The following is a 17,928-nucleotide window of genomic DNA, read 5'->3' on the forward strand; positions in this document are numbered from 1 at the left end:
CTGCATTCATCTATGAAGTGATTCACTCTTGCCATGAAAAATTCTATATGCCACATGGAGAAACGTTATGCAATAAGACGTGGGCCTGGATGGCGATGAAAGGGAGTATTGTTTGATGTTTTGGAGGAAGGTTATTAAACCATGCATGGTTGGTTTAATAACCTTTCTCAAAAGGGAGCCGCAGTGGATCCAGCACTAGTATGTCCCATCATTAGCTTTGCCAGTCCATGGATAACACATGCATATCCTTTCCTCAGCAACTTGATTGGCCAAGTGTAAGAATGTCAAGATGGATGGAAGGCCCGGTAGCATTATAGATTCAGCTTCCAAGAGTGTGGACAAGCCCCTGAGCACTTCTCTGTGCAGATTAGCTGCTTGATAGTGTTGACCTTGCCTGAATCAGAACTTATGTGTAATAAGCCATGAGGTGGATTTAGATGTTTTACATCACACAAGAGTGACTGAACATGATAGGCCTAGATGTGTGCAGCAGTGGCTTCATATACCATCAGATAATCCAGAATACTTTTGTCTACTTTTCCTATCCAACTATTGTCAGTATGCTTGATGACTACCTTTCTTCTTTATTCTTGTCTATCCTACCTCATGCTGCAGTTTCTCAGGGTAATTAGAATATGTTGGACAGTAGATGGTGCTTTTTGGATTTGTTAACTAAATCAGTCATTCTAAGAGAGCTGTTATTAATATTTCTGCATTATAACTAGGGCACAGTGGGTATGTCAAGATCCCAGTAAGTGCCTTTTTCTTTTACACACACACACACACACACACACACACACACACACACACACACACACACACACACACACACACACACACACACACACACACACACACACACACACACACATATATAGAAAGAGAGAGAGAGAGAGAGAGAGAGAGAGAGATTTTATATGTAATTTTTATATATAATTAAATATGCATTTTATGTTGTAATAATGTTTATAAATGTTATTAATGAAAGTTCTAAGGTGTTACAGATTCACCTATTGCCCAGATTTGTCACATCGCTGTGTATTGGTTTAACCTTCATGTTGGGGACTGTGAAGGGTGTGACAGAGGTAATGGATACTCTGTGGTGTTGTTGAGCACAGCCAGAGACTGAATGACAACACTGTGATATGTCAGCAGGACTTAATCTGCGTCTCTGCTCTGTCATGTGAGGTATTTCAAGCATTTAAGCGCTTGTTACATGAAGGGATTCATATACACAAATGATGGAAATTTAATTTAGCTGGTTTAAATGGTACATTGTTAATATTTTGGGTTCTACTTTCTTAAATAGGCTTCACAATAGATTTCTGTTAAGTGCTTTAAATTGTTTTGTCTATGTGCTTTGAGCCATCACTCAAATCATAACAGTATCTTTATCCTAAAATAGACTGTGTGCAGCTTAATAGTGTCTTGTAGTATTAAAAGAATGTGTGTGTGTGTGTGTGTGTGTGTGTGTGTGTGTGTGTTTGTATGTGTGTGTGTGTGTGTGGTTGGGTCTAGACATTTCTACATCTGCCCCAGAACTTTCTGTGAGATAATCATCGCTTATTGCTGCCAGTCTCAAAGAAATTACACACTGCACTTTTAGAGTGCCCCAAAACACACTTTACAGATAGTTTCTGTGCTCATGTGTCAATGTAAGTGTGCTCTAGCACAGCTGACAAATGCTTTTTGTCCCACAGTAGGTAGACTATAGTCATCTCACTGAGGCTAAAGTGGTGATTATGCATACATGACTCCCCCATAAGCCCCTCTGGAAGGAGACATAGTTGGTCTGGACACTTTGTCATACTCTGTCATTAACAGTCATTTTATATTATATTGTCTCCTTGCTCACATAACCTCCACCTGGATCTTATATGGCACTGGTGAGCTGTATGTATCTGTAATGTCATAGTCATTATCTTAATGCACAAAGACACACACAGGTGAGGAGATGAAAAGCCCTAAGTGAAAAACGAACTGTCACAGAAATGGGAATGAAGGAACGTATCACATGAAGACTAAATACATTGTAACACTCAGGATGTCTGGTTGTGTTTCCTCTGGGTCTACGATTAGCAGTCAGAGTAATGTATCTTCTCATCCAGACTGATGATTTATGTAACTGCTGTGAAATCATTCTAGTGTGAGAATCATATATCTAGTTCAGTCATGAAACACTAGATGGCACAGGCTGATAGGTCCTTTACATGCAATCTGCTATCAGTCACATTGATTATACATTGCATGAGCTAATTGGCCTCTGCTGGAAACTCGAATTTTCATTCTCAAGTGAAGTAACCCTTTAACATTGTCTTAGCATGTTATGTGCCTGTGACTTGAAAAAACAGTAGCTGTTCATGTGAATATAAATGACTCTTAATATGAATGACTCTGTTTTATTCATGTTACTGTGCATATATGAATGGTACGTTTAATATATTTAATAATATACCCTCTAGAATAACATGCTTATCTTTGAAAGCATTCGATTGGAAAAAGTTTGTATAGTGCAATATGAGCCATCAATATTTTGCCCTGCATCTCTTGAAGACAAAGAATTCATATAAATGTGCAAATCTGCTTAAATTTAATTTTGTCAACCATTAGGTAAGATATAAATGACCTTATAAACAAATACTAAAACACATATTTGGTGTCATACTCCCCAAACACACCTGTAATTTTCATCCTGTTCATATTTCTTTAAAATATCAGCTTTTATATTTCATAGAAGAAAAATGATGACAGAATTGTAATTTTTAATCAAACCTTTGTTAATTTTATGTCCTTGCACAGTAGTTGCTGTACACATAAACTTGTATGTGAGTGATATTAGCTACTCAGTACGTATGGGACATGGAAGCAGGGTTTATGTTTCTAAAAGTACCACAGACAAAGTCCCCTAGAGCAGATTTGATGACGTGCCATTTTAAATGCGGATGCTTGTACGGCGTGGTTTTACAAACTCTGATAAAACCGCTTTTTGTTAGAGAGGATCTTTATTTTAATCTGAAATGTCAATTTAATCGAGCCGATGCATTATTGTATATGTTTTATTTCCTAGTATGTCCATTATAAGGACGTTGATGCCTTGTGTTGTATTACAAAAAAAACTGAGTAAAAGCCAGTCACATGATTTGATTTAAAAATGATTTAAACTGCAATATATTGTACGGCTGCAATACCCTTCAATGTAAAATTTAATATATAATCTTCTAGAAGATGCATCCAATCACAGAGCATTAAGCCAGGATCCATCTGTTTTTGATATTGTATTGTATCAGATCATAAAATCATGACTTCCATGCAAGTGCTCTTTTTCCATTCCACTGAAGATAATCACTAAAAATACATCGGACCGTAATCTGCTTAAGTAAACCAGGAAGGAGCTCTCAGCAGGGGCTCAGCGCTGCTTCACCAACAACACAAATAAACCCCTGTGATCTGGACGTTTAATCTAGTACCTGGGGTTGAGCTGTAACACAGCTCACTATTGTGTGACCGGGCGATTTTTATGTTTGTCTTGTATGGTATCTCTAGTGGTTAGAGGGTCTCACCATGCCTAACTTACCCAATCTTAACAGCTTTGGCAAACTGTGCGGCTCCAGCCGCAGCGACGACTCCGTGGTGCTGGACCGGGTAAAGCGCAAGAACTCAGTTCGGAGAATGTCCATTATCGAAGATGGGAACGTGGCTGAGGTGCTCTACCTTATTCCCAAACAGTCCATGATGGAGCAGCTGCCTTTCTTGAACCCTAATGAGTATGCCATCCTGGAGAAAATGGCACCCCCTGACATGGGACCCGGTAAGGGAGGATACAGAGTAGGAGAGATGCTAGACTCATGCTAGACACTTATTTGCTATCATAGAACATATTTCCATTATGTGACTGCCTGTGTTGTTGTACAGTTGTGTAAAATTTATTTTTTTAAGTGAAAAATGGTTAAAGCTAAAATAAAATAAAAAATAATTTAAGTAGTTATAATTTTTATAAAAGTATTTTTAAGAGAGCAACTCAAATTATTTTATTAATGTTTTTTTTTCTTGTTAACCCCACTGTTTCTTAGGCATAAACTACAATACTTTGTAATATTTGATTTTACTTTATTTTATTTTCTTATTTCATTTAAGTATTTTGTAATTAGTACAATTAAATTTTAGTATGTACATAATTTTATTTTTAGTAAAATTATTTGTTTTAAATTTTTTTTAGATATTTAGAAAAACTTATAATAATAAGAATTATTAGTTAAAATATTTGAGTAATTTCTAAAATGAGCCAAAAATATTTTTATTGAATGGATATTTTAGATTTTAGCAGAGCAGCAGTTACGAGTCATAGTGACTAAGTGATATTTGTAGAGGGGCAGAACTATTTCGGATAGCACTGAGCCAAAAATGTAACATATTGCAAAGTAATTGAGGAGATAAACAGAGATGCTGGTATTTGTGTTTATAAGGCAGTGGGATGTGAGGCTAATCTGAAGTCTGAGCTGGATCATAGCACTATCCTGCTGGCAGGATTATGGCTGAAATGGTAGACACATTCCTGACAAATCTTCCCATTAGTCTGCAAAGGTCTCTTTTTTTTGCAATCACTCATCCTTATACCCCGTAAAATGCCATATACTGGTATTGTAAATGTTTCATAATTAACTGTAGCTTTCAGCAGATTTGTCATTGCATCCCGGAGTAACATACTGACATATTTATTTATACAGTCTTAGGACATAACTTGTGTCTTAGTACGCATATTTCTATTTGTGTGTAATTTAATTTGCAATACTTTTGTTAAAACTACACTCTGCTTTTGTTTTTGCAACAGTTATTTCCTAGAACATATACAAATCCATTCATACTGTATTAAGCTTGCATAATTCAGTGATTTCCAGATGCAGATGACCTGTGTGGTCTTTCTGGATGTTATTCAGTTTATGGAAATATATGGATTATCTATGGAAATATCTGCTGTATATTTTGAGAACTGATGAAATTAGAGATTAGAAAGCAGTTTCTCGTCTGCATAGATGAGCATGGATGCGTAAGCCTGACTATTAATGTTTGACATTTGTGCTCAGGGAAACACACAGTAATTATGTGCATACAGTGCATAGAGTAATTATGACTCCACTCAACCAATCAATCATTTATAGCCAAGGCAAGTCTGGATCCCCTTCAGGAAGTGGAAATCAGAGATACCCTGAAGCCAAAGGTGTTATAGTGTTATTCCTCTGTTCCACATGTGCTGCTTTTATATAGCAGTACTGTGCTGCAGACATTGTAAGGATGTGGGTTTATGTTTTTTGGATAAAATGGGTGAAAAAAAACAAACTTTTTTTTATTTTTTTTTGGGCCAGTAAAGGAACCAACTGAAACATCCTAGCAACTATCCTAGAACATGTCACATAGAAACACACGAAAACCCCTAAGAATGTCAATATATTTCAATAACTATAATTCATTTCTATTCACGGTCTAGTGTTTTAGAATGTCAAAGATATAAGAAAATGATTGTTATTCTGAAACAAGCATTAAAGCATTCATAAAGTAGTTATAGTAGCGTTTTGTGTTGTTGTACATATACTGTAAATGGAGAGTAATGACACTGGTCTAGCTGTGTTCTTGTTGCTTTGGCTCAGTTCCTTCTCTTTGCTCTTGCTTGTTGACAAAATATTCAGCTGTTTTCGCCTTTCTAATGATATAATAGACTTCAAGTTCCTCTATTTATCCAACACCTGCTGTTTGTGGCCTTCTCATGCTGGCACCCTGTGTCTCTCTCTCTCACACACACATCCTGCCTTATTTAAAATTCAGTTAATCTCCTTTAACCATATCAACCCATGTGCTGTTTCTTAGGCTATGGACACTTTTGGCCCTGTTGGCTGGTTTGTCTTTAACAGTGTCCACGTTAATGCATGTTTATCGGAACCATGATTTTCCTAACTTATCCTATCTCCTATCTATATTCCTATCTTATTGATGAAACATCTATACATTTAAATGCAATGGGATACACTACCATTTAAATGTTTCAGGGTCAACAAGAGTCAGTAAGATTTAAATAAATTAATTAATAAATAAATACATTTATGAAGCAAGGTCACAATAAACTGATTAAAAGATATTCTGTGCTTTTGAACTTTGTGATTTTTTTGTATATGTATACATGTATATATATATATATATATATATATATATATATATATATACAGTACAGACCAAAAGTTTGGACACACCTTCTCATTCAAAGAGTTTTCTTTATTTTCATGACTATGAAAATTGTAGAGTCACACTGAAGGCATCAAGGGCTATTTGACCAAGAAGGAGAGTGATGGGGTGCTGCGCCAGATGACCTGCCCTCCACAGTCACCGGACCTGAACCCAATCGAGATGGTTTAGGGGTGAGCTGGACCGCAGACAGAAGGCAAAAGGACCAACAAGTGCTAAGCATCTCTCGGGGAACTCCTTCAAGACTGTTGGAAGACCATTTCAGGTGACTACCTCTTGAAGCTCATCAAGAGAATGCCAAGAGTGTGCAAAGCAGTAATCAAAGCAAAAGGTGGCTACTTTGAAGAACCTAGAATGACATATTTTCAGTTGTTTCACACTTTTTTGTTATGTATATAATTCCATATATAAATCCACATGTGTTAATTCATAGTTTTGATGCCTTCAGTGTGAATCTAAAAAAATTTTTAAAGTCATGAAAATAAAGAAAACTCTTTGAATGAGAAGGTGTCCAAACTTTTGGTCTGTACTATATTCCTTGAACAGCAATATCAGCATATGAATTATATCTGAAGAATCACGTGACACTGAATTCTGAAGTAAAAGCCTAAGAAAATCCAGCTTTGCCATCACAAGAATAAATCTTAAACTATATTAAAATACTAAACAGCTGTTTAATAAATCATACTAATATTTCACACCATTATACTGTTTTTGATCAAATAAATGCAGCATTGGCGAGCATACAGTCTTTCAAAAACATTAAAAAAAAAATCTTACTGACCCCAAACTTTAGAACAGTTTGTCTCAGTCTCATACAAAATATGGAGCTATAAAAGTGTATACACAAACCACCTCTTTTCTGCGAGTACAAAGACTTCTGGGTAATTCGTCAGAGCAGCCCCATTCTCTCAGTACACGCTACCCCTTGACACCACTGCACTGTTGTGAATATTAATAACTCCTCTCAATGAACTCCCCAATTCAATTGTCAGCCTAGTAATCCTATAATCTACAGCCATGAAGCGTGGATAGTCCGGAGAGACACCAGCTGATCCCTCAAAGGCCAGCCATAGCATAGTTTTCCTGTTTTACCTTATACATACATTATATGTGGGTCAAAGAAAGTGAATTATATTCCAGCTAATTCATCTACAACAAACAGGTTTGAGTTGTAAATGCAGCAGTCAGCACTTCACTGAAATAAACACAGCTAATCGGAGCATGTGATGAACAATGGGAGGGAGACGATATGTATGGGAAGAATAGAAATGTGCATTATATTAAACTGAGTCACATGTGCCCGTCCCCTCCATCTCTGTTTGAAGAATTTAAGGTGGTGTCTCGAACTGGGAGGGATTACGGCTGTGGAATCTGCATTTGTCACACACGGCAGCTGCAACCTGGTTATTTCAGAAGAGCCAGGGCAGAGTCCACAAGCACACACACACGGTATGCGTGTGTATGAGGAGGGGGGGGGGGGGGGGGCTGCTCGAGAAACGAAGACCAAGCCAGCAGTTGCTGAGCGGCTGCTTAATTTGAGAGTGCAAGCTCTTTCAATCCGTTCCTCTGCTGTCATCTTGCACATTGCCTTGCTCTCTCTCTCTCTTTCTCTCTCTCTCTCTCTCGCCCTCTCTTCCGTCGTCTCCACACATTTGGATTCAGTGGAGGAGTAAAGCAGGAGAACCCAAGGAAGAAAGCAGGCAGAAGGAAGCAGCTCTCTCCCTCTGATCCTCCTCATCAGAGCCCCAGCAGACACTGAGGAGCCAATGGTCATGGTGAAGGAGAAAGGTAGCATGGCATTGCACAGCACTGGGTGGGGACCAGGAGAGAGAGCTTATGCAGAGGGAGAAAACCAGGCCGGCATGTGGGAGATTTGCATGCGCGTTGGATGTAGGGAGGACGGTTTGCTGCTTTAGAAGGATTGCGGTGTATAAAAAATGAATGAGATACTGCAGAAGGGAACATACTGTAGGTGCTATTGATTAACTGATTTAATGGACTGGACGATTAATTGGTAGTCATTAAGCTATTCTGAGATTGTTGATAACTCTGTTTGATAGATTTATCAACAGAAAGTAATATTTCACTAATGTTAGTTTGGAAATCTACGGACAGTGTGCATTTTTGTTTATTTTATAATAACGTGTAAATCAAGTGAAACTCAGTTGATAGTGTGTATTTCTGCTGTTAATTATTATTTTTAAGCATACATTTTGCATAAAATAGTGCATGTTTTAAATCATTTTGAGTATATTTTTTAATAGTAAAACTACTTTAATAGTGCACTTTTTTATAATGTAAAGCACTTAAAAATCAAATCTATTTTACAATTAGTTTTGAGTATATATTGTGTATTTTTAGTGTAAAAAAATCAATTGTGTGCATTTTATATTTCTAGTAGGATATATATTGTATAAAATAGTAATAAGGCGTTATTCGTTTCCATTAAGTTTTGTTAATTTTATTGGTATTATGTTGGATATGAGCCACCTTGCTCTCTAGATACCTGTGATGGCATTAGACGTTAAAAAGCTCATGTTGGTCGACCACGTAGTGCTGGGAATATGAGAAAGCTTGTGTTTTTGTATTTGTTTGCGATTCTGAAGCTTGCCGTTAATGTAATGCTAATTATGAATTGATGTCTGTGTCTTGGGTTGGTCTTAAAGACGATTACTTTACCACTAAATCGCTTCTCAGCATGTGGGCTGCACATTGTGCTATACAAACATAATGTGTGTTTATTATTATCCAGAAGACCATTTTATAAACTTTTCTGTTTTCTCTCGGTTTGTGTGGTCTGGTACATATTTCACACATTCTAGTCTAAATAATACCGTGATTGCTAAGTCTAATGGTTGTGTGTGAATGTGCAGAAGTGTCTGTGCAGGACTTTCATGCTGAGAGTTCTTTGCGAATATTAAGCGGCAGTAACTTCAGAAGTTTAATGTTCTCTGATGAGGGAAGCCGCATTATAGCAGGAACATCTGGTGAATCTTAAACGCTTCATTATCATGTTTACTCAGGCCTCAGGACCACACCGCCTGATTAAAACAATACCGTGAAAAACACCCAAAATAGGACATAAATCTGACTGTTATTCAACCAAAGGAGCTTCTGATGGCACAGTTTCTAGCAGGGATGTTGTGTAACACTATGTAGGAATTTAGCAGGCTATTGAATTATTAACTGAACTGAAAGCAGTGCACAGTGCGTTCCTGTTTGGGATTTCTCCGGAAAAAGGGTTGTTTCCCTAAGAAAGCCTGTGTCACGACTAAGAGACGGAGGCAAAGGATGTTTCACAGCAGCGATGTGCATGTTTTCAAAAGTAGATCATGCTTTAGTAAAAGCTAATAGTGGTCTGCGCAGGATGAGGGAGGGGAAGCGAGGGAAAGAGACATGAGAAGAGAGAGAGACTAAGAGAGAATGAACTCAATAATGCATTTAGCCTATCGCTGTAGCCATGGCAACTGGCCGATGACTGGTCTGTTGCTGAGGCCGTGCCCCGTGTGAATCACAGCACAACTCACACTGCAAACCCACCTCACACACCTGTATTTACACACAAACACGTGCATGTCAGTGCTATGACCCATAATATGTTCATTAATACATGCATGGAGTTTCTTTAAACATTTATTGTTAGGCTAGCCGCAAGCTAATACACAAACAAAAGCATAATAGACATTTCTACAATATTTTAAATGATAAATTAATATTATTTAGAAAAGATATTGTTTAGAAATCTATGATAATAAATATAAACTATATATTATTATAAATATTATATTGATTTATAATAATAAAGAATATTATTTTGTACATTGTATTATTTACATATAAATATCGTCTGTTATATTATTCAGACAGTCTACAGTTCCTAGTCCTCATGGCATTCACATTCTACCTGAAACTAAATATGAAGTGTTATGTAAAAATTGCTTAATATTATCCTGCCATTTTGATATAAAAATATGTATATTATATTATTAATATTAATTAATTAATTGATTAATATATTCATGACATTTAAAATACAATACATTATTTAAAATATAGTATAAAAACACATTCATTCGTAAAACATCAAGTCTTTATTTACCAGAAAACTGAAGAAATTTTTTAACATCTAATTACATTTATTCAAATATTATTCTACTGTATCACTGGCCAAGTGCAATCTCATTCCCCATTGTGCCAGATTGTCCATTTCCTCCATGCATGCAGCTGGGTAGTGTCTGAGCCTGGCTTAGCAATGAAATCACATTCACACACACTCACACACACCCACACACACGTTTGTTTTTGTGAAAATTGGGGACATCCCATAGGCGTAATGGTTTTTATACTGTAGAAACTGTATATTCTATCGCCCTTCACCAACCCTACCCCTAAACCTAACCCTCACAGGAAACTTTGTGCATTTTTACTTTCTCAAAAAAACTCATTCTGTATGGTTTATAAGCGTTTTGAAAAATGGGGACATTGGTTATGTCCTCATAAGTCACCCCTCTCCATGTTATACCTACCTGTGTCATACCCATGTCATTATACAGAGTTGTGTCCTGATATGTCACAAAAACAAGAGCACACAGACACATACACACACACACACACACATCCAAACTCCACTCAACGTTTGGTTGAATACTCTCTGTACTATCAGTGGTTAAATGGGAATGCTCACATTGGACTCACGTCAAAGGCACATAACTCTGATAACCTTTCCATAAATGGACACAGAGAGCTTCACATGATTGTAAATTAGACTTTTGATCTAAAAATGTATTGTTCTGTATCAGAAGAATGGCTATACCAGTTTTGTAGCCCTATATGTTAGGATAGGATATTTTAGTATAATGATAATTTGCCAAAAACAATGTCTCTAAGGACTGTTTTAACTGCACATATTTATTTCACTACCCATATGAAAGGGTTATAGCCTAATATTCACATTGTATGCATAAACAGTTTTTCTGCTACATAGAGTTTCAGTGTTATTGAGCTTATTTTTTGCCCACATAGCATACTGATCTCAGCAGAAATATGTTGGAAATGCTCTTTAAACCTATTTATCAACCTAAACTTTGACAAAACAGGCTTTTAAGAAGCAATATAAAATTCTAGAGTGCCATTGATTGAAAGAAATATACATTTGGGCTTGATGTACGTTAACTGCAGTGACAAACAAACACTTTTTATTGAGTAAATAATCTAGATGATTAAGCTGTTTATAGTTGAAGTTTGGGCTCTGAGTGTTAATAAATTACCAAATGGATGTAAATGTGATCTACCTCTTCATACAAAAGTATGATTTAGTACAATTAAGTTATTTTCTATCATTTCATCCATTATTAAAGAAAATACTCAGCAGTCACCATGAAATTACATTATTTTCTATGCAGCAGAAATATTCAACCCTGTCCCATGTCCTATTTTGGTAGTGTGCCCAACATTACTTTCTTAGCTGGCCTGAAATATGTATTTTATTGGCCTTTTAATGTCATGGAAATATCAGAATGACTGAGAACGTGATCTCAGAGGCCTCATGGGTTTTGGTACAGATATGCTTATCACATGTGCTTATCACAATGGTATGTGTCCTTTGCTTGGTGGTTGAGTTAACTTTATGTATTGGTGTGTATGCCAAACAGTATATTTAAGTTAATGCTTTAATAATAATAATACTTTACCCTGAGACCAATAGTTATCTCTAAAACCAGACAGACAGAAAATGGTCTATTGGGGTCAGATTTTAGCATTTTTTTAAAAAAATTTTATTGATTTTTTTATAAAATCAGCAATACAAGACTACACTATGTCACTACAAATTCAGTGATGCTGAATCACATATAAATGTATAAGTCTACTGTAGACTGTAGACTCTTTTGCTGAATTTATTTCAGGTAAAATATGTAAATTCAATCTACTGGGATTGATTCCCGCTTCAATTTCCCCAAACCCCAGAATATGACACATTGCTGACTAAAACTATGAGATTTTTTTGTATTAGGCTATATATCGATCTTCATCAGCGAAAGGTTTCCACAGCCAAAATATGATGAATTATACTGATAATATTACACTAGAGAGCACTGGTGCAGTGTTCTGCTGTATTTATTTTACTTTTATTAAGAATTATTTTTACAGTGTTGGTTTTTGACAGTGTATGTAGTCTAATACAAGTTGTTCAAAGAGTATGATAGTAGTAGTAGCAGATGAAAGATGAAAGATAAAAATCAATACCATGATATAATCAGTATGTGCAATTGTGTTCTACTTTGAAGTTGCATCTATTTTTCATGAATAGCAAGAAACACTCTAAGACATGCATCTTTCAAAAGTTTGAGTTTTTTAAAAATAAATTAAAGCTTTTATTTCTTTTGCACTTTCTTTTTCTCCTTAAAAATATCACATTTCCTCAGAATTATTAAGCGACACAGTTTTCAACTGTGATGATAAAGTTTTTTTCATAGAATTATTACATGTGACACTGAAGACTGGAGCAATGGCTGCTGAAATGTCAGATTTGTCATCACAGGAATAAATTACATTTTGAAATAAAATAGAAAGTATAAATAAGTTTTCACATTATTGCCTTGGTGAGCATAAAGACATTTACATTTAGACATTTAGCAGAGTTTTATACAAAGTGATTTACAAATGAGGACAATGGAAGCAATCAAAATCAACAAAAGATTTGCAAGTGCTATAACTAGTCTCAGATAGCTCAATACAGAACACATAGCAAGTTTTTTTTTTATCATAAAATAAATAAAAAGAAAACATTTCTAATAGAAAAAGAATAGATCATTTTACCAATCCCAAACTTTTTAACAGTAGGCCTAGTGTATTGTGGCTCATACACTTCTATATAAACAAACTGACTATATTGTGTATTTCTCGGTCCTGAAGAATGTGGTACATATAAATTTTAATATCTCTATAAGATGTCAACTGAATTTATGACAGCGGTCATGAGAGACGATATTTATCAGTTGCTGCCAACACTGTTCCATTTTCTCACTCCTCCTCTTGGCCACAGACCCTATTTGTGAGTCTGGATGTGGGCCAGCAACGTGAGGGCCGGCGTGACGTTGACTGGAGGGGAGCCAGATGCTCATCACAATACAAATATAATATCAATCTAATACAAAATGATTATTCAAACTGAATATTTCACCCTGAACGTATTACCTGTGGGCAAAAGACAGCAATCAGTCCACGTTTGTGTCTAAAACAAGCTCTCTTTAGCATCCGGGGTCAAGTTTTGAGTCGATAGGCGAGCTCATACTGAGATTAGTATGGGGGTTGTTGTAAGGTTAAACTCTACTAAAATTAGCAGAGGTGAAACAATCTCTCATACAAAAAGGATGTTTAGACCTGCTTGGTCTGAGTTGAGGAGGAATGTATTGAAGATGTGTCGTTTGAAAATGGCTGCTGGAGGCAGTGGTGAGGAGTAAAACATTGACTCACTCTGCTCACACAAACACACACACTCATTCTGAGTCAGAACGCCGGTTCAACTCGAAAGACACTTTGCCTCAGGATTGAATAACCCTCTCCAGTTACACAGCCTGAAATAATTAAGTGCTAAACTCTACTTAACACCATCAGAAGCTTTTTAAATGTGTTCATGTGTATCTGTGTGTGTTAATGGACAGGTATCATACATTAAATCACCACGGGTCAGCATTTTAATTTGTTTTTGCGCAGCAGTAGAGCTGGGTGCTATGACAGAATATACCGTGTGAGATTTTGTTATACTGTGGCAGATGTTTTTGTACCAACTGTATTAATATAGAATTTAGTTTATGTTCTGTGGGTCAGAGTTTAGATTTAGTGCCATGTTTAATATTAGCTTTACAGTTTTGAGTATTTTGAAACTCGAATGTTACATATTCTGAAGTTGTTTTTATTGAATATACAATACCAGTCCAAAGTTTAGGGTTAGTATGATAAGGAAAAAAAGAAATTCGTACTTTTATCCAACAGGAACGCATTAAATTGATCAAACGTTTTATATTCGTAGAAAAAAGTATACTTTAAATTAATGCTGTTTTTTTTAAACTTGTATTCTTGAAACATAAAAAATACATCATAACTGTTTTCAATATAATAAGAAGAAATATTTATTGAGCTCCAAACCCGCATATTAGAATGATTCCTGAAGGATCATGTGACACTGAAGACTGGAGTAATCATGCTGAAAATTAAGCTGTGCCATCACAGCAATAAATCACACTGTAATAACATAGTAATAACATATCACACTTTATTATTATAATTTTTTGTTTATTGGAAATGTATTTGTGCATGTTAATTGCCTGTTTTTACATTCAGATTACTTTTGTGGTCAATAAAAAAAAACACAAATAATTTAATAATGGTTAAATGTAATATTTAACAAATCTGAAAAATGAATATAATTTTTCTTTTCCAGGTAGCATTTCATGAAGGCGATATAAGATTTAGTTCATACCATTTACCATGTTATACTGCAGATCTTATCCATGAAAAACTAGGCATTCATATTATGTGTATTGTACATAAAACCATTATTTTAATGTAACAATTTCAAAATCTTTTAAAGACAATTAACATATAAATAAGTCTTGCACATGTTTCATGAATGAGGCTCATAGTGTTTGTGTTTCAGGAAGCCTCAGTGTTTAGCTGTGCTGTTCTTCACCACCTGCCCACATTCCCTCACATCTGCGTCGAGCGTGACAGAGTAGAGGTAGCACACACTGCCTTTGGTTGAATGCAGAAAACACATACTGTAGCAGTGTCCAAATCTGCTTTTTGAATGTCTGCCTAATATGTTAGCAACAGTGTGAGCTGTTGTATTAGTTACAGCATATGTCAGGAAACTTTCCTAGTCTAGCCCAGCTGCGTGATTGAAACACTAAACAGATCATTCTTAGCTTGCCATTGTCTGTCAACACTGCAGCTTCACCGTACGAGCCCCCGGTGTCATGATGTTGCCGCCCTGGTAGAGCTGGTTGCTATAGCAACAGCTGTCTCAGGCGGAGGGGGCTAGTTTGAGACAAAATCCTGTGCTTTAGTTTCAAGGGCTGGTTGGAACATTCTTGAGCACAAAACCCTAGCAGAATCTTATCGTTACTGATTAGTCATCCATGACTACTTCAGCAGAGAAAAATTAATGGACACCGTCCATTTCTTTGCTTTTTACTGAATTAAAAGTACACAAACTGTAGATCTGCAGGATTACAGCATTGCAGTAATAGGGAGTAGATTGCATATGTTTACATTTTGGATGCATTTTATGTGGAACTATGTTTTTTTTCTTTTTCAAAAAGACGCCACAGTGTGTGACTTCATATTGTCTATAGAAATTTTGCTCACTCAAATTCTAGCGTGACTGTGGCTTTAGATTGTGTGGCAGTGTTTCTTGTGCACACATGAACATTGCACAAGCCTTGATGTCCACTTCATGATCAGTTTACTCTTATAAATAATTCTTTTTAATGCAAGTTTCCTCGTAATTTAACATTTTGAATTAGACTCACTCAGTGAATAGATCAGAGTTCACAACTGATGCCCTCACTGAACTGTGAGTCATTTTTCGGTTAGGTCGAATTTAAAATGAGCTGGGAACCTTAAAGGTACAGGTTGTAGGACCTGCCACTAGAGGGCACACTACCAAAACAATAACAATTGCGTGGTTTGATGATGCTAAGAAGGAGCGTGGAATGATGGGATTTGTTGTCTTCTAACACAATAATTGGGCATACATAGCAAACGCGAGTTCAACGATTTGCGCGAATAGATTAAATACAAAGTCAGTGCAAAGATGCGATCAGACTATGGAACAGACGCGTCCTCGCGCGGGTCTAGAGATGCGATGCCCCGCGTTCAGCGTGTATGCCCCATAATACTAATCTTGTTGATCATTATAATGTCATACGTTTTCTGTAAAGATACGAATCAAAACAACTCACCTGTCAAGTAAAACACAAGCAAGATCGGCATCTCTTTCTAGTTAAAGTTTGTCGAGAAGCTCTCCGCATCTAGAAAATGCAACACCGATATTGATCCTTGGGCCATTTGGTTGGCCCGTACGCTTACGTTTACGGGAGCTGTCCTTGTCGACAGAACCAGCGGCAGACAGTAAACAGTAATTATATGTAATTCCATACAGTAAACAGTAATTCCATAAATATGTAACACACTCCACCATAAAACGTGCAAGAAGAAGTAAATAAGGAACTGCTTGAAGCAAGCTAGTGGTTTGCTGGACGCTAGACACTACTTCCGCATTTGTCCACCACACTGTTGTTATGTGGTTTCTATGTCAGTAAAGGCAGTAACAAAGGGTAACTAACGTCATTGACAGGCGACTGCACTGCCCCGTGTCACTGTTTAGAATGGGAATTTTCTCATGATTTACAAGTAGTTGAAAACATTAGAGATATTGTTAATAATCAGCTGGACAAAGTATATAACACTAGCCTAGTGGTTTTGGGATATTTTACTGCAAATATCTTACAAATTGTACCTTTAAGGTTCAGTTTTATGAAATGGTTGTTCAAATGACATTTTTAAAAAATGTGTACTTATTAAAAAAAAAAAAAATCATTCACATAAATAAAAATGTCATATTAGCTATTGAAAACAGGTTTTTAATTAATTTAATAGGAGTTGAATTAAAGTCATGATGCATAAGTGACAGGAAAAGAAATGATATGCACTATATGATTAGGAGACATACAGTATTTGAACAGGCCCCCAGAGCTGTTTACAAAGTGGAGACTCTTTTGGGTGGCAATATTATATTTAAACACATGGCCTGATACGGCGAACGGCGAGTGATGGTGGGAGGGGGATTCTTTATGTTAATCTTGCACAGGCCTTTCAAGTGGCCAACGATTAGATTAGAGAGGCATGCATTAACTCTCCAATAAAACAGGAGACATAAAGTGAAGAAGTGTCATCCTGGAGTGAGAGAGACGGAGAGTACAGGTTCCTGTGATTTTAAGAGTAGCAGTAAATGTCAAAAGGAGGAAGGATAGCGAGAGTAAGAGGAAAGATTCCTGGTCACGCTAATGAGAGGCCACTCTGAAAGGTCCAGAGCTCTTTTCGTTCGAATTAACTTTAGCTTTTTGAGTGCCGCCAGGTTTAGAACAGCAGCTTTGAGTGGACACTGTCTTGGCCTGATGACCTTGAATAAATCTGGCATAGTAAAGCCTTAACTGCAACACAGAATGCAAACACTGATACAGGGAGAAAATGATTGAAGTATTGTGAGCCTCAGCACACAGCTCATCCATTATTTCTGTCTGTGGAACGTCTGCTCTCCTTCAGGGCATTTAATTATCAAGATTATAAACAGCTGAAGAGTGTTCTTGAGTTTTAATGTCTGTTTATAGTGGTGTTTATGTTTTAAAGGAATAGCGCACTCCAAAATGAAAAATAATTTTGGGTGAATTATTCTTTATGCTGTTGTGTCCACAGGCTAACATGTCAGAAGTTGGTAAACAGCAAAGCACAAATGACTAATGACCTTCGTTATGCAACTGTAGTGACTCTAAATGACACTTGTGAAGAGCAGTAGATATGTAAACAACATGACTCTGTGTGGCTGTGATAACCACTGCGTGACCGTCCGCTTGTCCAAAAACAACCTTCCAACACCTAACACTCCACTTACACCCACACACTGTGTGATAGCAC

The 17,928-nt window shown here is 36.5% G+C and overlaps 1 protein-coding gene across 30 annotated transcripts in view; it reads left to right on the forward strand.

Annotated features, from left to right (window-relative positions):
• LOC132122327 (actin-binding LIM protein 1-like) overlaps window positions 1–17,928 on the forward strand; it is a 68,241-nt gene that overhangs the window by 11,420 nt on the left and 38,893 nt on the right. For 27 of the 30 annotated variants that reach the window (XM_059532434.1, XM_059532435.1, XM_059532437.1 and 24 more), the window contains exon 1: window positions 3,547–3,808. The exons of 1 other annotated variant lie outside the window; for it this stretch is intronic. In XM_059532434.1, coding sequence (XP_059388417.1) covers window positions 3,562–3,808 — 247 coding nt within the window. In that variant the 5' untranslated portion in view covers window positions 3,547–3,561. Of the gene's footprint in view, window positions 1–3,546; window positions 3,809–7,630; window positions 8,023–17,928 lie in introns of those variants that run through there. 2 more of the 30 variants (XM_059532444.1, XM_059532450.1) reach the window with 2 other exon arrangements.

Source organism: Carassius carassius, chromosome 40, assembly GCF_963082965.1.
Source record: "Carassius carassius chromosome 40, fCarCar2.1, whole genome shotgun sequence".
NCBI classification, from domain to species: domain Eukaryota; kingdom Metazoa; phylum Chordata; class Actinopteri; order Cypriniformes; family Cyprinidae; genus Carassius; species Carassius carassius.